This window comes from Equus quagga, chromosome 9, assembly GCF_021613505.1.
Source record: "Equus quagga isolate Etosha38 chromosome 9, UCLA_HA_Equagga_1.0, whole genome shotgun sequence".
Taxonomy (NCBI): domain Eukaryota; kingdom Metazoa; phylum Chordata; class Mammalia; order Perissodactyla; family Equidae; genus Equus; species Equus quagga.
In genome coordinates this window covers 40,141,641-40,168,530 of record NC_060275.1, presented here as the reverse complement: position 1 = coordinate 40,168,530, position 26,890 = coordinate 40,141,641, and the positions used below count along the sequence as shown (strand labels likewise).

The 26,890-nt window shown below is 34.9% G+C and overlaps 1 protein-coding gene across 1 annotated transcript in view; it reads right to left on the bottom strand.

Annotated features, from left to right (window-relative positions):
- CCDC178 (coiled-coil domain containing 178) overlaps window positions 1-26,890 on the bottom strand; it is a 361,283-nt gene that overhangs the window by 242,155 nt on the left and 92,238 nt on the right. Inside the window, exon 12 of the mRNA XM_046671168.1 lies at window positions 7,737-7,920. Within this exon, the coding sequence (XP_046527124.1) occupies window positions 7,737-7,920 (184 nt within the window). The remainder of the gene's footprint in view (window positions 1-7,736; window positions 7,921-26,890) is intronic.

Below are 26,890 nucleotides of genomic sequence, written 5' to 3'. Positions count from 1 at the left end.
TTTTATATAGAATAGTATTCATTTATCACACAGAGGTATAATACAAGTATTGTTATGCTCATTTAAGAGATGCGAAACCGAGGCTCATAACGGCTAAGTAATATTCTTGATATTCTCAGAAAGATAAATAATTAGTAGACCCAAGATTCAAATTAAGAAACATCTGACTCCAAAATCGATACTCGTTCAACAAAATCACATTTCTCTTGGAAAAGGAAGGAAAAAATAGAAACAAAATGGAAATACTAAAGAGACAATTTGCCACCTCTTTTCTGGCAAACAAAAGCTCTAATCCAGTAGAAAGGGGAAGGAAATGATGTTCTCACATGGTATCTACAGCAAGTCAAATAAAGTTTTTGTCCTCAAAGTATTGTACCATCAAGATCCATGACTGTCCAATGCTTTATTTTGATAATATTTTTCAGGTTTATTTACTCCCCCAAATATGTGTCAGGAAAAATGAACTTTTCTCATGCTTGACTAAGGGGATACCCACCCACCATTTGAAGCACTTCAATCCTAACATACCTTCCCATTATTTCTGTTTTATCTGTACCTTAACACTTTTCCCCAGCAAAGGTTTACCATGTGAGTGGATGTTCCAAAAATTACAGTTAATTGCTTCCTTTCACTCAATTTTGGCAAAGTATTCTGCCTCTGAGTGGAGTAGGGAAGAATTTTAGTAAACTAAAGACCAATGAAACAAAAGTAAAAGAGTGCCAGATCAAAGTTGTAAACACGGAACATAGAGAGGGACAAAGAGGAGTGATTACGCTAGGAATGTATAGCATAAATGACTGAGATTCTGGGCTGCTTAAACCAGAGGGGAACATGGAAGTTTAGAGACTACCTAATTATTAATAAGAGAAGAAATACAATTTTATGAAGGAAAGTTTTTCTTAGTTCTGAAATCTAGGGTAAATTAGGTGCATAGGGTTTTCTGATCATCTTGAACAATATGACTCCCTCTCTCTGGTTTGAAAAACCAAGCAGCAATGGTCAATTTTGGCCATAACTTTTTTTTTTCCCCAAAGCCCCAATACATAGTTGTATATCCTAGTTGCAAGTCATTCTAGTTCTTCTCTGTGGGATGATGCCAGAGCATGGCTTGATGAGCCATGTGTAGGTCTGCACCCAGGATTCCAACCAGTGAACCCCAGGCTGCTGAAGTGGAGTGCACAGACTTAACCACTCGGCCAAGGGGCCTGCCCCATAACTTTTACCAACCTTTGTTAAAAACCAAGGATATAATATCCAATTATAATTCAATAAAGGCTATTGTACATGGGTCAAGAGTAATATACTCTAGACTTGACTAATAGGCATAAATCCTCAACAATTAAAATGAACACATTATTAGAATGTTCATTTTATAACCATTTTAAAGTATCGTCCATCTCAACTGGAATTGTGATAGAAACTGTATAGTGCACAAATCAAATTTCGCCTTATTAAAGCTGTTTTGTTCTGTTAATTGAATTGGACATGCTCTAAGTAGACCTGAAGTAGCAGGGCTTTCTTGCCCTCCAAGAAAGCTTTTCAGAAGGTTCTGACTTCTAGTGTACTCAGATGAAGGGTCTAGGAACTTTGGCTCAGAGATAAACAAATAGTATTTGAAGGGAGCCAAGATTTTTTTCTAAAGAAGAGTTTGGGAATGGTTAAAATATTTGAAAAAGAACTCAATCAAAGCCATAAACTTCTAAACTATAAAGTTATAGACCAGATTACTGTGGTCAGAGCATTCTAAGGACATAGTACACTGCCTTTTTCTAGTATTAAAAATGACCCTTAAACACCTAAAGAAATTTAAAAGAATAGAAATCATACAATCATACAATGTGGTCTGTTCTCAGACCACAATGGAATTAAACTAGTAATCAATAACAGAAAGATAACTAGAAAATCCCAAAATATGTAGAGTCAAATAACATATTTCCAAATAATACACAGTTGAGGAATAAATCTCATGAGAAACTTAAAAATATTTTCAACTAAATGAAAACAAAAAAATAATTTATCAAAATTTGTGGGATGCAGTGAAAGCAGTGCTTAGAGAGACATCTATAGCATTGAATGCATACACTAGAAAAGAAGAAAGATCTAACATCAATAATCCAAGTTTCTACTTTAAGAAACTAGAGAAAGAAGAGCAAACTAAATCCAAAATGAGCATAAGAAAAGAAATAATAAGAATTAGAGTGGAAATCAAGGAAATCAAAAACGGGAAATCAGAACAATATCAATGAAACCAAAATCTAGTTATTTGAAAAGATCAAGAACATTGTTATGCCGCTAGCCAGGTTAACTAAAGTAAAAAGAAAGAGGACAGAAATTACTAATATCAGAAATGAAAGATAGGACATCACTACAGATCCAATGGACATTGAAAGGATAATAAAGGAATACTACAAAAAACTCTTTGCTGAAAAATTAGATAACGTAGAGAAAATGGACCAATTCCTTGAAAGACACAATCTGCCAAATCTATACAAGAGGAAAAAGATAATCTAAATAGGCCTATATCTATTAAAGAAATGGAATCAATAATTAATAATCTTCCAAAACAGAAATCACCAGGCCCAGATGGGTTCACCAGTGAATCCTACCAAACGTTTAAGGGAGAAACTATATTAATTCTCTACAACCTCTTTCAGATGACAGAAGTAGAGGGACTGCTTCCTAACTCATTCTGTGAGGCCAGCATTACCTTAATACCAAAACCAAAGACATTACAAGAAAAGAAAACTACATACCAATATCTCTCATGAAAATAGATGTAAAAATCCTCAACAAAATTTTAGCAAATCAAATCCAACAACATATAAAAAAAATTATATATCATGATTAAATGGGATTTATACCAGTTATGAAAGGCTGATACAGCATTCAAAAATCAATTAAGGTAATCTATTACATCAACAGGCTAATGAAGAAAAATCACATGTTTGTATAGACACAGAAAAAGCATTTGACAATATCCAACATCCTTTCATAGTAAAAACTTCCAATAAACTGAAACAGAAGGGAACTTCCTCCACTTGATAAAGATGTCTACAAAAAATCTACAGCTAACATCACAGTTAATGGTAAGAAAAGTGAAGCTTTCCCTCTAAGGTCAGGTACAAGGCAAGGATGTCCCATTTCAATATTTCAACACACCTTTTCACTGCTGTACTGGAAGCCCTTAAAATGCATTAAGACAAGAAAAGTAAATAAAAGATATAAAGATTAGGAAGGAAGAAATAGAACTGTCTTTGTTTGCAGATGACATGATTGTCTATGTTAAAATCTGAAAGAATTAACAAAAAACTCCTGGAACTAATAAGCAATTATAGCATGGTTATAGGACACAAGGTTAATACACAAATGTCAATTGTTTTTCTATACACTAGCAATGAACAAGTGGAATTTCACATTAAAAACACAAAACCATTTACATTAGTATCCCTCCAAAATGAGAGAGTTGGATATAAATCTAACAAAATATGAATAAGATTTATATGAGGAAAACTACAAAACTCTAACTACAAAACTACAAACAAGAACTAAATAAATGGAAGGATATTCCATGATAATGCATAGGAAGACTGAATTTTGTCAAGAAATCAATTGAGCCCAACTCAATCTATAGATTCAATTCAATCCTTATCAAGATCCCAGCAAGTTATTTTATGGATATTGATTAAGTGATTCTAAAGTTTATAAGGAGAAACAAAAGACCCAGAATAGACAACACAATATTGAAGAACAGGTGGAGAGCTGACAACACCAGACATCGACACATACTATAAAGCTATAGTATTCAAGACCGTGTGGTACTGGCAAAAGAAGAGACAAACAGACCAATGGAACAAAACAAAGAGTCCAGAAACACCCATAGAAAAATACAGTCAACTGATCTTTCACAAAGGATCAAAGACAGTCTCTTCAACAAGTGGTGCTGGCACAAGTGGACACTCATATGCAAAGAAAAAGATGCTAGACACAGACCCTACACCTTTCACAAAGTCAACTCAAAATGGATCATAGACCTAAAAGTAAAATGCAAAACTATAAAGCTCCTAGAAGATAACATAGAAGAAAACCTAGACGACCTTGGGTATGGCAATGACTTTTTATATACAACACCAAAGACACGATCCTTGAAAGAAAAAATTGACAAGCTGGACTTTAAAATTAAAACCTTCTGCTCTATGAAAGACAATGTCAAGATGGAATATTATTCAGCCCTAAAAAGAAATGAGCTATCAAGCCATGCAAAGACATGGAGGAAGCTTAAATGCATATTACTGAGTGAAAGAAGCCAATCTGAAAAGGGTTCATACTGTATGACTCCAACTATGACATTCTGGAAAAGGCAAAACTATGGAGACGGTAAAAAGATCAGTGGTTTCCATGGTTTGGGGGTGGTAGAAGGAACAAGAAGCAGAGCACAGAAGATTTTTAGGGCAGTGAAAATCTCTGTATGATACCATAACAATAGATACGTGTCATTATATATTTGTCCAAAATCAAGAAATGTATACGACACCAAGAGTGAGCCCTAATGTAAACTATGGACTTTGAGTATTAATGATGTGTCATTGGAGGTTTGTCAATTGTACCAAACGTACCACTGTGGTGGGGGATGTTGATAAACGGGGAGGCTATGCATATGCAGGGGCAGAGGATATATGGGAAATCTCTGTACCTTCTCTAAATTTTGCTCTGACCCTAATACTGCCCTAAAAAGATAAAGTTTTAAAAGGTGATTCCTAATATGGTTATTTTGAAGCTTTGAATCTGACTGAATCTTTGTTCGTCAGAGTGTATGTCTAGTTAATGTCTGACTGCCTATTTTAGACCAAATCCTGCATCAGAAGACCTTGTCCCCAAACTCTAAACAGCTACCTGAAAGCTATGCTACTTTGAGCAAGCCGTGTCTCCTCAAAATGAACACATTAATAACAACTGCACAGTATTATGAACACTAAATTAGTTAATATGTATAAGGAGTCCAGAATATAATAGGCTTGCAGAAAACTCTGTTTTCTTTTCTACTTCCTTCCTTCTTGTCTACTAATTTTCCACTTAAGTTCTTGTACTACAATTTTAACCTGGAACCAGAGTGGCTGGATGTTCTACTTTTCCATCAAAATTCCAAAATATTCAAGCAAAAAGCCCTCCAAATTCCTGAAGCTTTCACAAAAGCCTTCCGTGGAAACATTAAGAAGTACTTAATATGTGATAAAAGCTTTCAAAATTTTTTTGTTACAATATCACATTCTTCAGACAACACTGATGATTTTCTGTTCATTCTATCAACTCCATAACTGAATACATATTACCCTTTTATTGATTTATCTCCCATCATTATTGGCTAATTTTACCCTGGGACTTGGCTAATCAGGTCTTTTCTGAATAGGTTAGTTATTGGAATTGAAGGTATGGAAAAATCGGAACAAATCAATATCTGCAATAGTTGGAAAATTCCAGAAATTGCTAGGTATCTTGATTATTCAGGGTTGCTTCTAGTTTAAGGCTGCCTAAAATTTACTGGGCATTTCACAGATGCTATAATTTGAGAGAATGTAATTTAGAAATTCTACCTCTGAGGCTTCAAAATAGTATTTCTCAGAGCTATCTCAGAGGTGGTATTGCTATAATTAGTTTCTAGAAGACATGGATTAAGGACTAATTTCAGACCAGGATCAATAAATATACAAAGCTGAAGAAAAACATGATGCCCAGAGTCAGAAAATTATATAGATTTTCATTAATTAGTCAATGAGAGACAGGAGAGTCATTACAAAGGTAGAAACTACAAACTTGAGTTACTACAAACCAGAATTATCTAAGGATTATCTAGACATTTATTTTTAATTCACTACCACTCTGACACAGATACATATGTGTACATCAGAGAAATTTAATGCCCTATATATTCAACTCAAAGATTGGCAGAAATGTTTAGCAATGCAGAATATTTCCTAAGTGAAGTAATTTCCTTCTGTTGCTTCTTTCTTGTTATCTCTCAGCTACCGTAGGGTAAGGAAAGGACTTGATGAACAATTTCTTTAATTTTTCTTGAATAAAGCCAGGGGGACACTTTGCTTTGGGTTGGCAAAGCAAGTACAGTGGAGTCACACCAAATTTGCACTTAACGTTCAAATTGTATTTTACGGCATCAGGAAAATTTAGAAAAAAATAAACAATTCAATGCAATATCTTTCTAAACAAGTGATTGCCTCAGATTAGTGAAGGAATGTGTGTGAAGAATTAAAGGTAAGTTGTGACAGCTACGGGAAAAATATGTGAATTATATACCAAGGGTTTCCTTTCAATTGAAAAAATTAAAACACTTTAAGAGGCCAAATCATTGGATGATGTCTTCATGATATCCTCAACAACAACAAAAAATTGATGGCCACAGAGAAACACATAGTAATGAAAAATTATAGGAAATTATAAACAATATCTACTGTATTATCATATATGCTAAACTATATATATAGTGACATGTCTTATATTTTAAAAATAATTTTGAGGTTAATTTTTACTACATATAATTATTTTTAATTTTCACTTTTTTCAAATTTATTTATTTTTTGAGGCAGATAAGCCCCGAGCTAGCATCTGTCACCAATCCTCCTCTTTTTGCTGAGGAAGACTGGCCCTGAGCTAACATCTGTGCCCATCTTTCTCTTCTTTATACCTGGGATGCCTGCCACAGCATGGCTTGACAAGCAGTGCATAGGTCCACAGCTGGGATCTGAACCAGCAAACCCCGGGCGATCAAAGCGGAACGTGCCAACTTAACCACTGCGCCACTGGGCTGGCCCCTTAATTTTTAGCATACTAATTTCGTAGCATCTAAGACATAGTAACCCCAGTGAAAAACCATGGGAAGAGGCACAGGCACGATACACCAAGTGAATCGAACAGCTGGACTCAATGTGAGAACAAAACCCGAGTCTCTCAGTACAGAAACATTTACTGGCAGACAATCTATGTGTTCTAAATTTGGATAGCACAAGAGAAAGTCTTCACTAAAGATAGTGCTAGTAGAGGGCTTGGACAAAGAATACAGATTCTATATTTTACAGATAATTGTGTGATTATAAGTCTTTAAGAAGAAAATATGAAAGATGGGAGAAGTGTGGATGTGATGTGTTATGAAGAGAAGCAGCCTGATGAAGTGGTCCCCCAGGTGTGGTAATATGGAGTTGACTTTGCTAGTCTCTATGCCAAATGGCAGGGAGTGTCTATTCATCATATCTCTCACTTAGGAATGGATTTGAGGCCTCTGAATAGTTGTTTCTGTGGCATTGTGGTCTACTGATTGCTCGGTGCTCTGGAATCCAATACCTTGCAGGCCTGATATAGGTACTCCCTTCTCTTGCTTTGTAAGAGAGCAAGAGCACTTCCCAGCATCTTTTTCTTCCTACCACAGGCAGGAACTATTACGTAGATGTTTAGAGTGAGGCTTAACCAAGTACCACTCTTCTGGTGAGTCAGGTAGTTTAAGTTCAGTAATAACAAAAAGTAGACAAAAGTGTTGATTAGCTACATCGAGTCACGTTTCTCTTCTATTCAGGCTGGGCCTCTGAGAGAAGCGATTTTCTTCTGATTTATCAGAAGGAGTAATTTTTTTGAAAATAGCATTATAGTTTAAATTAAAATCTATCAATATTAAATCAATAAAATTCAGATTAATCACCATTTTTCATAACTAAGAAGAACACAGAGATACAAACCTTGAATTTTCTTCTCACTTCTGCTATTTTCTCTTCTAATTCCTCTGTTTTAAATTTGGTTAGGTGGAAAACAGTACCAATGTTATAAGCATCCTTGTATAGTTCTTTAAGAAATGTTTCATTTTTTGACTTCAGTTTTATCAAAGATTGGATTTCAGACTCAAACTGTGCTTTTTTCCTTATGCTATAAAAAATAAAGAAAAAAATTGATAGGATTATTCTAAAAGAGTATATATTGAGGTAAATATATTTAATAATTATTAAAAAAGGAAGAAGTTCATATTTTATGTTGCTGAAAATACAAAATAACCAGATACTTAGCTAAAACTTGAATACAGAAAATATGTCCCCAAATCCCATTTATTTTTCTGCTTCCCCTGTCAGCTACCCCTGTCAGGCTGTACTCAATCTCAGAAGGATAAGTGTACTGATAAGAAAAGTCTGGGGATCCCAGATGCCCAGCTTTCAAAGCATTCATTCCCTTCTATATCAATCCATCCTTTCTATTCCTATATAACATTACTACTAAGAATAAATCAAATATAAGAAAACTTCAGTCCATGAAAAAGAGAAACAACTCAACAAAAGAAAATTAATACCTAAAACAAAACTCTCAAAAAGAAAACCAATAGCTAAGGGAAAAGAGTTAAAAGGGAAAAAAAGTAAGACATTAATATCATTACAAGATTCTCAAAGACACAAATAGTAGACTCTACGGAAAATTAACGTTATGTTTCCTGTTCAGATTAGGTATTTCCTTTGTTCCAAATATGTACCATTGAGGCACACAGTATAAGAAGAAAACACCAAAAACACACACCTACACTCACAAATGAGGTAATTATAACTGTAGAATAGAAATGGAACTGGAAAGCAATGAAGGATGGAGGCGAAGCAGCAAGAAACTGGGGGAAGGTATTCCACCAGATAGGTTACCAGGGCAAGGTTCACTGCATCATAGCAGGGGTTTGTGTGAGTTGTCATCTGGGAAAGAACCAACTCACTGATGGGGGCTATAGGTTTATAGAAAGCTATAAGTTAGGGTATCGAGAAGAAAAGACCCAGAGACCAAGAACTCAACCAATGGGTAAAGAAGAAATCAGAAGGGAAATACAAAAAAATATCTTGAAACCAACGAAAATGGAAACACAACATATCAGAACTTATAGGATACAGCAAAACAGTTCTATGGGGGAAATTTATGATGATAAATGACATTCTTAAGAAAAAAAGAAAGATTTCAAATAAACCAACTAACTTTACACCTGAAGGAACTACAAAAAATGTTAGCAGAAGGGAATGAACAACAATCAGAGCAGAAACAAGTGAAATAAACCAAAAAAACCAAGAAAGGATCAACAGACAGAGGTGGTTTTTTAAAAGATAAACAAAATTGGCAAAACTTTAGCTACGGTAACTAAACAAAAGGACAAATAAAATCCGAAATGAAAGGGACCACATTACAACTGATGCCATAGAAATACAGATGATCAAAGAGACTACTACGAGTTATTACATGCCAACAAATTGGACAGCCTAGAAGAAATGGATGCTTTCCTAGAAATATACAACCTTGTACCAAGACTGAATCATGAAGAAATAGAAAATCCAAACAAACCAGTAATGCATAAGGAAGTTAAATCAGTAATCAAAACTCTCAATGAGAAAAGCCTATAACCTGATGGCCTTACTGGTGAATTCTACCAAATATTTAAAGAATTAACATCAATCCTTCTCAAACTCTTCCAAAAAGTTGAAGGGGAGAGAACACTTCCAAACTCATTTAATGAGGCCAATACTACCTTGATACTGAAGCCAGGCAAGGACACTACAAGAAAAGAAAATTACAGCCGAATATCCCTGATGAACGTAGATGCAAAAACCTTCAACAAAATCCTAGCAATCAGAATTCAACAGTATGTTGAAAGGATCATATACCATGATCAGGTGGGCTTAATCCTTGGGATGCTGGGAAGTTCAAATATGCAAATCAATAAATGTGATACACCACTTTAACAGAATTAAGAATAAAAATCCTATGATCATCACCATAGATGTAGAAAAAGCATTTGACAAAATTCAACATCTATTTATGATAAAAACTCTTAACAGAGTGGGTACAAAGGGAAAGCACCTCAACGTAATAAAGGCTGTATATGACAAGCCCACAGCTCAAAGCATGCTCAGTCTCAATGGTGAAAAGCTGAAGGACAGCCACATGCAAAAGAATGAAACTGGACCTCTATCTTATACCACTCACAAAAATTAACTTGAAATAGATTGAAGACAAACGTAAGAACTAAAACCATAAAACTCTTAGAAGAAAACATAATCTCCTTGGCATTGGTCATGGCAATTATTTTTTGCATATGACACTGAAAGCATATGAAACAAATGCAAAAATCAACAAGTGGGACTACATAAAACTAAAAAGCTTCTGTGTAGCAAAAGAAATAATCAATAAACAGAAAATGCAACCTACAGAATGAGAGAAATATTTGCAAACCATTTATGTGATAAAGGGTTAATATCCAAAGTATATAAGGAACTTATATAACTCAATAGGTAAAAGCCAAATAACCCAATTAAAAAATGGGTAAAGGACCCAAATAGACATTTTCCTAAAGAATACATACAAATGGCCAACAAGTACATGACAAGGTGTTCAACATCACTAATCACCAGGGAAATACAAATCAAAAACACAGTGAGGTATCACCTCTCACCAGTTAGGATGGCTTTCATCAAAAAGACAGAAGGTAGCAAATGCTCGCCAGGATGTAGAGAAAATGGAACATTTGTACACTGTTGGTCGGGATGTAGATTAATACAGGCATTATGAGACACAGTATAGAGGTTCCTCAAAAAATTAAAAACAGAACTGCCATATGAACCAGGATTTCCACTTCTGGGTATATATCTAAGGAAACAAAATCAGTTTCTCAAAGAGACATCTGCACTTTTATAGTGTAATGTTCATTGCAGCACTATTCACAGTAGCCAAGATATAGAAACAATCTAAGTGTCTGTCAGTGGATGAATGGATAAACAAAAAATATATAATGGATATATTATTATATTATGTATATATATTTTGAAAATATATGTGTGTGTATATATAAAATGAAATATTATTCAGCCATGAGAAAGAAGGAAATCCTGTCATTTGCAACAAGATGGATGAACTAAGAGGACATTATGCCAAGTGAAATAAGCCAGACAGAGAAAGATGAATGCTATATGATCTCACTTAGATGTGTAATTCTAAAAAAACCCTCAAATTCATAGAAACTGAGAGTAGAATGGTGGTTGTCAAGGGCAGAGATGTGGTGGAAATGGGGGAGATAGTGGTCACAGGTACAAGCCTTCAGTTATAAGATGAATAAGCTCTGAGGATCTAATGTACAGTTTAATAATAGTCTGTTGCTTACTTTGAATTTGCTAAGAGCGTAGATCATAAGCATAGTCACCTCAAAAAGAAAAAAATAGTAAGCGAGGTGATTGATGTGTGGTAATTATTTTACAAGTATATATCTCTCAAATCATCACATTTTACACTTTAAATATAGACAATTTTATTTGCCAATTATACCTCGATAAAGCTGAATAATTTTAATAGAGAAGTGGTATGTGTAACGAAATTTTATATGAAACATTTCCAGTACTGAAAATCATTTTGGTTTCCATTGAAAAGTCTACTTAGTGCAAAACTGGATATATGACACACATAGAAACACACACACCTAGACAGAGAATTGTGAAATTTCAGAACTCTGAAACAGAAAGAAATTTCTAAAGTTCTCCGAGAGAAATACAGATTTGTTGTTATGTGTCATCAAGTCAGCTCCAACTCCTGGTGACTCTACAAATGAGTGATGTCCACAGGGTCCTGTCCTCAACAGCCCTACTCAGCTTCTGCAGACTCATGCCTATCGCTTCCTTTATGGAATCAATCCATTTCATATTTGGTCTTCCTCTTCTCCTGCAGCCTTCTACATTTCCCAGCATTATTGTCTTTTCCAACAAATCCGGCCTTCTCTTGATGTGCCCAAAGTAGGAGAGTCTCAGTTTTGTCATTTTTGCCTCCAGTGATTGTTCAGGGTTAATTTGTTCTGGGACTCATTTGTTCTTCTTTCTGGCAATCCAGGTCATCCGTAGAGCCCTCTTCCGACACCATATTTCAAATGAAATATTATTTCCTGCCAGCTTTCTTCCCTGTCCAGCTCTCACACCCCAACATAGTAATCAGGAACACCAGGGTGTAGGTAATCTTGGCCTTGGCCTCTAATGACACTTCCTCACACTTGATGATCTTCCCTAATTCTTCCATTGCTGCCTGTCCGAGTCTCAGTCTTGTCTTGATTTCTTGGCTGCAGTCTCCATTTAAATTGATGACTGAACACAGGTGAACAAAATCTTTAGCAATTTCAATGTCTTCATTACCTATGTTAAAGTTGTGTAGTTCTGTAGCCGTGATTTTTGTCTTCTTGATGTACAAATACCATCCTGCTTGGGCACTTTCTTCTTTCACTTTCGTCAGAAGTTGTTTCAAGTTACTGCTGCTTTCTGCCCATAAGATGGTGTCATCTGCATATTTGTCTGACAACCTTGCCTACAGAAAACGATTCTTTCCCTCCATGTTCTGTCCTGACAGTGGCTTCTTGTCTGCAATATAGGTTACACAGCAGAACAATCAAGTGCTGAAGCATGCTCATTTCTTTCAGAGCAGCCCATAGCTTTTCATGATCCACTCAATCAAAGGCTATACTGTCATCTATAAGACACTGACTAACCTTCTTCTGAAATTCTTTGGAGCACTCCAGTAGCCAGTGAATAATCACAATTAGATCTCATGTGCCTCTCCCTTTTCAAAATCTAGCTTGGACGTCAGACATCTCTTGCTTCATGTAAGGTAAGAGCCTTTGTTGCAGCACCTTGGGCATCACTTCACTTGCATGGGAAATTAGAGCAATGGTCCTATAGTCACTGCACTCCTTGGCATCTCATTTCTTGGGGATTGGAGTATATATTGAGTGTTTCCAGTCTGTAGACCATTGTTTTGTACCCTATATTTGTTGTCACATTCTTGTTAAGATTTTGACAGATTCAATCTCTGTGCCTTGAAATAATTCTATCAATATCCCATCTGCCCCTGGTGACTTCTCTCTTCCCAGAACTTTCAAGGCAGCTTTCACTTCACTTTCTAAAATTACAGATTCTTCCTCATAGGAATAGTGTTCAAAAGAATCAAGGAATCTGTCATCCTTTGGTCTCTTCTGTAAAGATCTTCAGTATACTGTTTCCACCTTCCCTTTATTTTCTCCTGGTTATATAGTGTGCCTCCCTGTTGGACCCTCAGAACTCCTAGTCTAGGTTTAAACTTACAAACAGATTACCTACAAAGAAATGACATCTAAATGCCATCAGATGTCTTATCAAGCAAAACTAAATGAAAGATGGATATGTTTAGAGATCTAATGTACAGCATAATCACTACAGTTAATATTATATTATATGCTGAAAATTTGCTAAAAGAGTAGATTTCAGGTGTTCTCATCACACATACAAAAAAAGATAACTATGGGAGGAGATATGCTAATTAGCTTGACTGTAGTAATCGTTTCGTTACGTATATCAAATCATCATGATGTAGACCTTCAGTATATACAATTTTAAAAAATCTAAATGAAAGAAAACAATGAAAAATACCTTTAAATTAATGAGAAAAATTGACTTTGGATCTAGAGTATAGTATGTTGAAAATATCCTTGTTTGAATGAGTTGAATAGAAAATGAAATGTGGGTTCATGAAAACAGCAATGTTTTTTTAATAACATTTGCTATAAAGAATAGACAGGCAGAGTGGGGATGGAGGCCTCTGTTTTATCATCTCTTTGCTTCTTTTCTAAGATGAGCAATATTATGCAATGTTCGTGTTCTATTACAGTAGAGAGAAATGACAATGATTCGCGGGAAAGAGGAGATAATTCTAGATGCAAAGCCTCTGAGTGTATAAGAGAGAATGGCATCTACTTGGCAAGTGCATGGGTAATGGACACTCTTCCAGAGGAGCAGCTTCTGTTAGTATATTGTAGCAGAGAGGAAGACAGCATATATGAAGACAGATGCAAACCGTCTGCTAAAATAAAGAGGTAATTCTCATTTGATTGCACCTATGTTCTCTATGAACTATATGGGAAGATTATTAGCTTAAGATGAGAGTGATGTGGCTATGAGGATTAAAAACAGAGAGAAGATATGAAACGGTCGTCAGAAAAACTGAATTGTTTAGAAATTTCTCAGCAGTCCCGAATGTCACATGAGATTCATAATCATAGAATTTAAGTTCTACTCAGTAGAAAATTTATTGCAATGCAAATGAAGCTTAAATATGAGGGTCTCTAATGGACCTCAACCCCTTGTAAGGTCCTTTGAGTGTCCTTAACAGTGTTTTCACATGATCATACTTATTTATAATGTTAACAAAAATAAAATATTTTAACCACAATTTATTAAGACCATTTTCTTTTTCTAATATAATGTATCCTCTGTCAAGTGACATTGGAATGTCTGTGGGCATTCTGTATTCATCATCTTGTATTCTTTCTTCATAAAGAGACCTCACATTCTATAACTTTAGGGCCTACCAAACCATGATCAACACATGGTGAGATTAATCAGCACAGTTGTGTTTTACTTTAGCCACATTCAACTGTTAGGATCCTGGTTTAGTTCAACGATAGGGCTTTTCAAATCATATAAACAAGGTTTTGCAGGTTATTTAAATGAATGCCTATTTGGATAAAATAAAAAAGTTTTAGTAAGAAAGGAAGAAAAGACAAGATAGTGGGATAAACAAATGTGATAGGGATGATAGATTGGTCATCTTCAAGTATCAAATAGGGGGTCGGCCCCGTGGCTGAGTGGTTAAGTTCGCACACTCTGCTTCATTGGCCCAGGGTTTCACTAGTTTGGATCCTGGGCATGGACATGGCACTGGTGACAGGCTATGTTGAGGCAGCATCCCACATGCCACAACTAGAAGGACCCACAACTAAACTATACAGCCATGTACTGGGGGGATTTGAGGAGAAAAAGAGGAAAAAAAAGTGTCAAATAATTGTTGGAGTGAGGGTACTAATAGAGCAAGTAAGCTGGAAAGAGAGGTGTTGGTTGTCAGAGAATACATTCTTAAAATTGAGATCAGGAGGTGATTCCATTATTGAAAATGACAAGATGTAGGGTAAAGCTATAAGAGAGGGTAGGTGGTGTGAGATGAAAGATTGTTGGGAATATGGAGGTCTAAGAACTGAGAAGCCAAGATCTTGCATGTACTGAATAGAGATGAAATTCAGGTTTTGATTGCCTCTGCAGAGGGAGAGAATAGAAATGGGATGGGTGATTTATTTGTAATTTTTTTTTAATGATTTCTTTTTTTTGGTGAGGAAGATTGGCCCTGAGCTAACATCTGTTGCCAATCTTCCTCTTTTTTTTTTCCCTCCCCAAAGCCCTAGTAAATAGTTGTATATCCTAATTGCAAGTCATCTTAGTTCTTCTATGTGGGATGCTGCCACAGCATGGCCTGATGAGCGGTGTGTAGGTCCACACCCAGGATCCAAACCAGCGAACCCCAGGCCACTGAAGCAGAGTGCGCAAACTTAACCACTCAGCTACAGGGCTGGCCCTTATTTGTAATATTTTAATTCTTTTTAAAAAGTCTAAAGTAGGTTAACATATTGGTAAGTAGTTAATTTTGAATGGTGCATATATCTTTTCTCTTTTAATATCTGAAAAATTAAAAAAACAAAAGCAAAATAGTTTAAGACTAGCCATTCAAAAGTTTGCTGTTAAATGCTGAAAAAAATCACATTCTATATTCCTATGAATTAACTCAAATTAATAGCATGGTAAAATGTAGCTAAATAAGTATGAAAAACACAGTGCCCTGTGGATTCATTCTAAGTATTCCAGGCTACTTAACAACTTCAAATAATATTATAATTGCTATTTTTACAAATAAATCATCATCTGTTAACTCTTGATAAACACATTTCATAAAATATAGCACTCTGTCTCTATGGTATTCAATAGTCTTTTTGCTCATTTCCCGTGATTATCAACCCCATCTCTGGATCACTGCAGTTACAGCAGCATTGTCTTGCTTGAGGTACAGTAGAGCATTAGAAGTAGATGTTCAGAATATTTTATAGAGCTTGAATGTAAGAAAATGGCTATATAGAAATTCATACCACACAGTTAACTTCAAGCAGACTAAATCCAAATTAATCAATTTCAAATCATCTTAAACAAGTTCATTTTTCTTGACTTAGGTTCCTGAAGCCTGTCTATCATTTGAATAAACAATCAAGTGAAATTGCTTGCTCAAGTCAAATATCCCAAATGTAAAGAGCCCATTTCTATTGGATGCTGGCTTATTTGGAAGACAAAATTTTCAAATTATGCACTGTTACTACAAGATAAACAATCATATATCATCATCATTACTAAAGGGTCTTGCAAATATTTGTATGCACAGAGTACTGAGCAAAGTCTTTAACAAAAATGACATCTATCTTATAATGTTGTCGTTTTTAAAATAAACTATATATGAACAATAGATCACATAGTGAATTAATTATGTAACTTATTCAAATAGTATAACAGTTGTAAATAGAATCAAATGGTGAGATGGTATTCTAGTGGCAACCTAGTGTATAGAACAGTCCAAATTTGTGGAAGTTTCCTTGGGGTATTTGCTAGATGTATGACTCAGTGATTTGCTTTTAAAAAAATTTTTTTTTATTATTAATTTTGGACTTAAGGGGAAGTCCCCTTTGGACTTAAGGGGAAAGTGATTCAGGTAAGTGGTAGAATAAAAAAGAAAAAAGAAAGGAGAGAGTTAAAAAGAATAGAGTTCTTTTGAGAAAAGCAGTTTGGCTATGGCCAAATATAGAGATGGAGAATTGAATGAAGCAATAAGCTTTTGCCAGTTTTTTGAAGTAGTTAGTAAATGTCATGTCACACTCTTCTGTAACATGTTAGAATTAGGAGCCAAGATTTGCCAATGGAGTTGGTTAGGCAGAGTCGCTAGCTGGAAAGAACATACATTTTGGAGTTAGACCTATGTTCAAATCTGACTGTTCCTTATGCAACTGAGGGGATGGTTTCATACATAATTTCCTTATCTGGAAAATTTGCTTACTAGTACCTGACATCAAGGTGTTACAAAGATTAAATCTAAATAAATTGAGGATAATATATACATTGTGCTTATACACATTGAATAACTCATAGAATGGATTTAAGAAATAGTATTTCGTTAATTAAAAGGAATGTAACAGCATATATCTCCATTACAGTACTATCTGGTTTAATAATATTGTAGACAATGAAAGAAAAAAAGACAAATATAAAAGGTAAATAACCATATTATTGCTTTGGGGCAGAGAGAAACCTCAAATAGTTGTGATATCAAAACAGAGAGAGAATAGGAGCACAGAGACACTGAAACAAAGAAGGAAATGTGGATAACCAAGTTTTATATTCAGCTTTCATTAGTTCATTGTGTCATTTATTTAACACCTGTTGAGAAAAACGCAGGCCCGCACAGACACAGACACAGACACACACAATGCCTGCAGGCAAGGAGCTCAGCTGAGAGGAAACAGCAAATAAGCAAAGCAACAATAACCGTCCATAGAGTGACGAGTGCTAGGAGAGAAGTGTATGGAAGGAGGGAGGGGTACTTAAGCGGATACTTGTTGAGCATTGATTGCATGTTAAGTGCTGTGCTAGGTAACTGGGATACAAAGATGAATTGAAACGAAAGTTCCCATTTTATACTCTCAGGAAGGAGAAAGATATGAAAACATATTCCTGTGTGATCATAAACACAATAATGGAAGAAGCAGAAACAGCACTTAATACCACCTTGGTTCGTGGCTAGTGGTAAATAAGTTATTGACACGGGAAGCATCTGGGAAGAGCTTATGTCTGAGCTATTGTATGAATGATCAACTAGTCACATTTAAAAAAAAAAAAAGCCAGAAGAAGAAGAAGAGGAGCAGGAGGGGAAGGAGGATGTGAAGGATGGGGAAGAGGAAAGAAATTTCAATCAGAGGAGTACCAGAGACAAAGACTAAAGCTTAAAACAATACGAGTTTGGATATTCAAGCATTTTAATAGGCTAGAACATAAAGATCGTGGAAGGGAGTAGTAAGAAATGCATCTGAAGTTGTGTAGGTGACAAATTACCATGTCTAATCTATCAGTCTGGGAGCTTTATCCTATAGTTGGTAGGGAATCTCTGAAACTTTTTTAAGCTCCTGAAAGTAAATAAAAACTCATCTTTGTAGATAATTGCGCCAGTGATGCTGTATATGCTGGATCTGAGAGCTCAGAACTTGAAGTGAGGTATTTAAAACCTGTTTTAATATACCAATTAAGAGACAAGCATGACCTGGTTTATTTCATTGGTAACTGAAACAGACAGAAATGAAAGAACCTGTTGGAGAGACCTTTAAAAGACAGACAATAGAAACTGGAAAGATGCTGGCTGTAAGTGGGTAGAGAGGGATATAGGATGATGCCTGAAATGAGTAACTTGGTGGGTAATGGTGTCAAAAAGTGATGTTGAGCGAGAGAGTGGATATTCAAAATGATACTGTCAGGAGAAATAAAGGATATGGTTAGAAATTAAAAAGTAAAGTAACAATATGATACACATTAATGAGAGTAGATAAAATTCCCTGGATAGGGAGTAGATCAAGGGTGTAAATGGGCTGCAGTTAGAACCCTGAGCTAATCCAGCAGGGGACAAGCAGAGATAAATGGGCCACTCTAGCATCTTAGAAAGAATAGCTTCAGAGAGTTGAAGGGAAAACTAACAAAGTGGCATTCTGAAGCTCAAATAGGGATAGCATCAGAGAAGGTACAGACACAAATGCTTGGGTCACATGGGGAAAAAAAGGCATGCAATAAGACTAAAAAATATCCAGCCGGTGTAGGAAAGGAGAGTTTTTTTTTTTTTTTTTTTTTTTTACTTAAGTAACATAAATTTTGGTAGCGTGGGAGTTTCAGAAGCCAGACTGCTGTGTGCCAAAAAGTGATTAAAAGTTAAGAAAACATTGCTAATAATCTCGAAAATATTGCTGATTATGTGAAAATTTTAATAACAATGGAAGGGAAATACCGTGTGATTGCCAAAGATACAAACAGGATGAAGGCAAGCCTTTCATTTTAGGTTGGAAGAGGGTTAATGATGAATATAAGCTTAAGGGAAAAAGTAATGAATGAAGATGTCAAAACTGGAAGAGATAAGAATAAAACTATGTTCTGAAAAGGGCAAAGGGGTTAAGATCAAGAGCACAGACAGAGGTGCTGGCCTTGACCCGGAGCACCATTTTCCCCTTGAATTTAAAGATATAGGAAAGCAGTTTGCAGATATTGTTACTGTAAAATACATTGACTTGACAAAAACATGTCATGTCTTCAGTTTCTCCTTCCAATATGAGTAAGCTACAGTATAAACACATTAACGTTTTCTTTCTGAGTTTATATTGTTTGGGATTTATTGTGATTGCTGAATCTGAGGATTCATACTTTAAAGAATTATGAACTGTTATCTGCCATTATCTTTTTGAATATTGCCTTCTCATTCACTCTGTTATTTCTCACTCTATTCTCCATAGCTCTTAATATTTCTTCCATAGTTTTTGGTCTCTTTTTCTCTCCTTGCTGCATTCTGGATTTCTCTTTATGTTTTCAAGTGCATTGATTTTTTTTTTCCCAGCTGTATTTTCTATTTAATTAATAAAATCTTTAATTGAAATGAATCCAGTTTTAATTTTTACAAGTTTTGGTGAGTTCTTTTTCAGATCTGCCTGAACTGTTTCGACAGTATTCTATTAGTCTGTTTTCTTCCCTTTAACCATTTTAAACCTACTTCCACAGCTTTAATCTAATAATTCTATTATTTGAAATTATTGGGGGGTTAAACATACCGCTGGTTATTACTGATAATTCTTATTCATGTTGGATTTTTCCTTATTGTTTTGTAATTTTGGGAGCTCCTTTTTAAAAGCCTTACTTTATCTGAGAGAATCCCATGTGGCCTCAGTCAATTTATTTCTCTAAAGAATATTTATCAAAGTAGCATCAATTTTTTTTTAATAATTATTTCTTGGTTAGGGTCTTCCAAGATCACACAGATGGCGCAAATGAAAACATTAAACCAGTGTGAAAAGGAGCCAGATTGGGAGTGTTCTCACTTGTTTTTTCCTCACCCAGGTCCCAAGTTAGACAGACACACTTTCTTCTCTCTGCTTTTGCTTGTAGGTATATTTGTTCTGCTTTACGGATTTGAATGCCCTTACTTTATCAGCTCCCTCACTTTTGCACAGATCCAGGGCCCCGGGCCTATGCTGGAAGACACTAAAACTTAATTCCCCTGTTTACCAAGATCAGAAAGGCCACTCCTCCATCCTTACTTTCAGAGAAGCCAAATATCAGCTAAAGTTTAGCTTGTAGTTGGTCACTTACTTTCTTTGCATTGGCCCCTGGGGACTTCTTTTACTTTCCCACGAGCATGGCACTGCATTTAAAGAATGTATGTCCTTTTATGCTCCATTTACAAGTGTTTTGTAGCAAAAGACCTTTCACATTGTCTATTATCAACATTGCAGGAAAAGTAAATTCTCATTCCTTATCTGTCTACATTTTCATTTTAGACATCTCATCCTGGCCCAGTGTTTAATTTTACGACTCCAAATTTGCATCCAGTGTCCTCCTCATCTCTGTGCTATGGACCTATGTATCTAATTTTCACTTCTCACTTCCATTTGAAGAACTAGTAAGATTCTGAAATTTAATATGGCCCAAAAAGACACACTTACATCTTCTTCTCCAAAATCTCCCTCATACCTTCAACAAGCCCTTGTTATCTCAGCAAGTAGCCTGACTATTCGTCTTTTCCTCACATCTTATACCATAGCTATCAAAAGGTCCCATTGGCGCTCCCTCCCAAATATATCTGAAAATTAGCTATTTATTACCATTTCTCATGCAAAAAACCTTGACCTATATCATTATTATAATTTTTTTCAATTATCAAAAAAGTCATCCTTCTTTTTCTTTTGTTTTTTTCTGAGGAAGATTTGCCCTGAGCTAACATCTGTGCCAATCTTCCTCTATTTTGTATGTAGTTCGCTGCCACAGCATGGCTGCCCACAGGTGGTGTAGGTTTGCCCCTGGGAACTGAACCCAGGCTGGTGAAGCAGAGTGTGCCAAACTTAACCACTAGGCCACGGGGCCAACCCAACCCATCCTTCTTATATGCACCAAAATTCATCCTTCACTAAGCTGCCCAACAGATCTTTCTAAAATGTAAGATCCTTTAAATAGATCAAATGCTTTAATCCCTATGCCTTTATCACAGCCCACTTGTGAACTTGTAGTATTCAAGCCCTGTCTGCCTTGCCAACGTTTGTCTCTCTGAATTACCCTACTCACACACAATTTTCCAGAAACGCTGGTCTCCATTCTGTTTTCACAACACATAGAATTTTTATCCATCACAGGGCTTTTGTATGTTCTATTCCTTCTGCTTGGCCTGTTCTTCCCCAGACCAGCTCAAGGCGGATTCGTCCTCTTCAGTCAGGGCTCAACTCAATTCAAATGCTGCCTTCTTAGACAGAGGTGTCTCTGCATGTCCTTGCCAAAGCAGAGCTCCCAATACTTCCCTGAGCATGTCACTCTAGCACATTACCCAACTTCATCTGCCTTACAAGAATATCAGTAACTGAATTTTAAAAAAAATTTTCGCACTTATTATATATTTGAGAGAATGTAAATTTAAATGCTATCCTGGCACTTAAAACAGTATTTAACATATAATGGATGCTCAAGACATAGATGCACACAGACATGCACACACACACACAAACACACAAACATATATTTGCTTTTTTAGGTCTAATTTTTCTTTAAATATAAACCTTGATCATAAAGTTAAAGCTATAATTATAAGCATAGATTATAATATTTATAAGCATAAAGTTATATTAGTCTATTAGTCATAATTATAAAATTACTCTTTGCATAAAGTAAAAATAAAGATATAAGAAGCTATTTCTAAGATTAACCACTAAATGATAAAAAACACTGACCTTTATATTATTTTCTGTATCTCACATAATGTAACATTTTATACTGTACTAAAAATGAATATTTTCTACCAAAAACAATATTCAACAAATATTTAATACACTTCAAGAGTATGTTAGGTACTAGATTAGTCCTTGAGGACCCAAAAATGGGGGCAAATATACATAGGTCCTACCCACAAGTAGTTATAAGGTAGTGGGCATGCAGCCAGGCAAGAAGTGTGCATTTAATCTTTTCTATTTTATGTGTAACGTCACTAAGACTATATTATTTCTAAGAGAAAAAATAAATCTGAGATCTTCATAGAAGGCAGAATACTTATAGGAAATCACAGAAGTGAACAGGAAAAAAATCACAGGTAAGCATAGTCACAAATGGCTGAAATGAGCTGCAGTTCCAGAATCTCCTGCTCGCTAAAGCCTTTCCTGCCTTCCTTATCATATTTACTAGGCTGTTAAGAAAATATAGCTTCTATAATATTTGTTTGTTTCCTTGGGATCTCACTGAAGGCAGGGACTTTCCCATAATATATATATATATATATTCCAGTTTTAGCACCCTCCTTATATCTGCATGTACTGTGAATTCAATAAAACATTAATAAATTGTTGAATACATTTTGTGTTGGACTAAATTAACATTTTAAGTAATTTAATGTCTGTTTTTGACGGTAACATCTTATTGAAGTAGAACCTTTATACAGAAGAGTATGCAAATCAAAGAATACAGCTTATTATATTTTCGCTGTAAATGTACCAGTAACATCCTCACTCAGATAAAAAAAAATTGAACACTGCCAGCAGAAGCTCCTAGTGTGTGCTCTCCCAGTCACTACCACCCAGTAGGGGCTGCAATCCTGACTGCTATCACCATCATAACGTTTTGTTTGCTTTTGAACAGGATCATACAGGACTTACTGTTATTGTGTCTTCTTTTGCTCAGTATTATGATTACGAGATTCATCAAAGTTGTTCTATGTAGCTGAAATCTGTTCATTCTCACTGCACACTGTGTATGAATATGTCACATTTTACTTATCCATTCTACTTTACATTCATTTAAGTATTTTCCAATTTGTGGCTATTAAAATAATGCTGCTATAAGCTTTCCTGTAAGTGATTTTGATGAACATGTGTATGATCTACCATTGGGTATATACCTAGGAGTGGAATGTATTTAACTGATTAGTAGATAGTACTAAAACATTTTCTACAAAATTGCACTCCCACTGACAGGCTGTGGGAGTTCCAGTTGCTCCACCCTCTTAGAACCTCAAGCATCAGCAGTCTGCATTTTAGCCATTCTGATGAATGTGTGGTGGTGTTTCATTGCTGTTTTAGTTTACATTCTCTGAGAAATCAAGCACCTTTTCATTATTATTGTACATTTGGATATCCTCTTTCATGAAGTGGCCATTCAAGTCTTTTGCCCCCTTTTCTTGGATTGTTTCGTAATTATTTTTATTATATTATTATTTTACGTAGTTATATTTATTTTTTTACTTATTATGTATTTATTTTATTATTAATTTTAATATTGATTTAGTGCTGTATTGATTTATCTCCTCAGATATAGGCATTACTTATACGTTTTATCAGTCTGTGTTTTGTCTTTTACTAACTTAATAGTGTCCTTATTCACTATTTTTTGAAAAACTCATGATGCTATTTTTCTGTTTAAGAAAACTTGGCCTTACCCATACTTAGTAAGATATTTTCCTATATTTTCTGTTAGACTTTTTACTGTTTTAACTTTCACTTTTACAACTATCCTCTATAAAAATTGATATTTGCATGTGGTGATGAGTAGGGGTAAGCACTTATTGTTTTCATATGGCTATTAGAAGGCCACTCATTCTTCACTGTGCTGCAGTGGGACATTTGCCACAAATCAAGTGAGGGTAGATGTATGAGCCTGATTCTGGACACTCGAGTCCGTCCCACTGGTCTATTCATCTGTCCTTGAACCAACAGCAAGTCATCTTACATACTGAGCTTTATTATAATTTTTGAAAAAGGGTGAGTTCTCAAGTTTAGTTCTTCTTCAATATTATTTTGAATATTTTTGCTTCTTTGATTTTTCATGTCATTTTAGAAACAGCTTTTCAGTTTACACGTACACACACATGCACACAAACACAAAATATGCTGAGAATTTGTTTGGGATTTGCATGAACATCTTCACAATACTGTGTTCTGATTCATGGCCAAGATATGCTCCCCTCATTGATTTGCATCTTCTTTAATTTGTCTCAAAAATATTTTGTAGTCTTCTGTGTAGAGTTATTATAGATCTTCTTGATAGATTTAGTCTAAGGATTTCATGTTTTAAAATTGTATTATAAGGTATCTTTTATAATTTTATTTCTAATTAATTGCTGTTAGTATCTAGTAATGTTTTAATTATCTAGCTATCTATACTTTAGCCAATACTAAAGTTTAATAATTAAATAATATTTTCATTCTAAAATATATTTTAGAGCTGTTTATCACTGTGAATCATTATTTTAAAATTATTTTGGTTAGTTTCACCTGATTACCATTTTATTAAATTTTAAAATAATATTACATTAAGAGTTTAGTTATAATCACAATAAAATTTTTAATTTATTTGGTTAGAACTTGACTTTTCCTCATTATTGGATTACATTAAAAAATGTGATATGTCCTCCATTTATCCACTTAAAAAATACGTTTCTTCAAGACTTACTATAGAGCTATAGTAATCAAGATGGGGTATTAGTGAAAAGATAGACACATAGATCAATACAACAGCCCAAGAAAAGACCCACAGAAATACAGTCAAATGATCTTTGACAAAGAGGCAAAGGCAATAAGTGGAGCAAAGATCGTCTTTTCAACAAAAGGTGCTGAATCAAATGGACTTCCACATGCAAAAAAATGAAGGTAGACACAAACCTTACACCTTTCACAAAAATTAATTCAAAATGGATCATAGACCAAAATGCAAAACTATAGAACTAGAAGGTAACATAGGAGAAAATCTAGATGACCTTGGGTATGGCGATGACTTCTTGGTTATAATACCAAAGGCACAATCCATGAAAGAAATAATGGATAAGCTGGACTTCATTAAAATTAAAACCTTTTCTCCTGCAAAAGTCAATGTCAATAGAACGGGAAGATAAGCCACAAACTGGAAGAAAATATTTGTGAAAGGCACATCTGATAAAGGGCTGTTATCCAAAATATTCAAAGAACTTTGAAAACTCAACAGTAAGAAAACAAACAACCCAATTGAAAAACAGGTCAAAGACACCTCACCAAAGAAGATATACAATGGTAAATAAGCATATGAGAAGACGCTCCAAATCATATGTCATCAGGGAAATGCAAGTTAAAACAACAATGAGATATTACTACACACCTATTAGAATGGCCAAAATCCTCAACACTGACAACAACAAATACTGGCTAGGATGTGGATCAACAGGAACTCTCACTCTCTGCTGGTAGGAATGCAAAATAGTACTGTCATTTTGTAAGACAGTTTGGCAGTTTCCTACAAACCTAAACATTCTTATCATGTGATCTAGCAAATGTGTTCTTTGGTATTTACGCAAAGGAGTTGAAAGCTTACCTCCACACAAAAACCTGCTCATGTATATTTATAGCAGCTTTATTTGTAATTGCCAAAACTTGGAAGCAACCAAGATGCACTTCAGTAGGTGAATGGATAAAATAAACTGTGGTACATCCAGACAATGAAATATTATTCAGTACTAAAAAGAAATGAGCTATCAAGCCATGAAAAACATGGAAGAAACTTAAATGCATATTACTAAGCGAAAGAAGCCAATCTGAAAGCCTACACGCTATATGGTTCCAACTACATGACGTTCTGGAACAGGCAAAACTATTGAGATAGTAAAAAGATTGGTGATTGACAGAGTTTGGGGCATGGGAAAGGGGAACCAGTAGACAGAGCACAGAGATTTTTAGGGCAGTGAAAATACTCTGTATGATAGCATTATGGTGTATGCATGTCATTATACATTTGTCTAAACCCATAGAATGTATAACACCAAGAGTGAACTCTAACGTAAACTATAGACTCTGGGTGACTATCATGCGTCAACGTAGGTTCATCAATTGTAACAAATGTATCACTCTGGTAAGGGATGTTGATAATAGCAGAGGATATATATGTGAAAGGTCAAGGAATATGTGAGAAATCTCTGTACCTTCCCCTCAATTTTTTTGTGAACCTAACTGCTCTTAAAAAATAGAAAGTCTTAATAAAAACCTATCACTTTGTATACGTTACATATACACATTTTCATTTGTCAAGTATACTTCAATAAAGCTGGAAAAATATTTTAGAAAATAAATAATAAAATAAATATTAAGAATTTCAATCATATTTGGTCTTTTCTTCATAGAAGCTTCCATTTGGTATTTATATCTTTTTAGTTGAATTTACGTTTCATTCTCTAACAAATGAGATTTTTTCCCCTTAAATTTCGAAGTAGATATTTGTGGTTTTCATGACCAATGAAGCTGTTTTTGTTAGTGGATACAGTCGATAAAAGTCATTAATTATATTTCTTGATTCTGCCCTATCAGATATTGGGGAAACTTTATGTTACACTGATTTTGGGGCTAGTGTTATAATTTATCCCACAAGATTTCTATCTCGTGAAAATTCTAATTTATAAGAAGCAAATGAAGTGACAAACATGAAAATGCTTGCTTGTCATTTTCAAGTTCTTCTACGTTTAACATCTAACTTCTATCTCCATAAACATCCTTCCTAAATTTCAGACCCATAAATCAAAGTGATATCAAGACACTTAGACTTGAATCACGCCATACACAATTCCAAATCAAACATATCAACATCTTCCCTCTAACCTTTCTTTTGTTCCTCAATAGATTTCTCGCTTAACATCTGATACTACCATCAAACCGATTATTCAAACCCTAACTCATCTAATTACCACTGGACTGATGTCGTTAAAAGAGAAATCT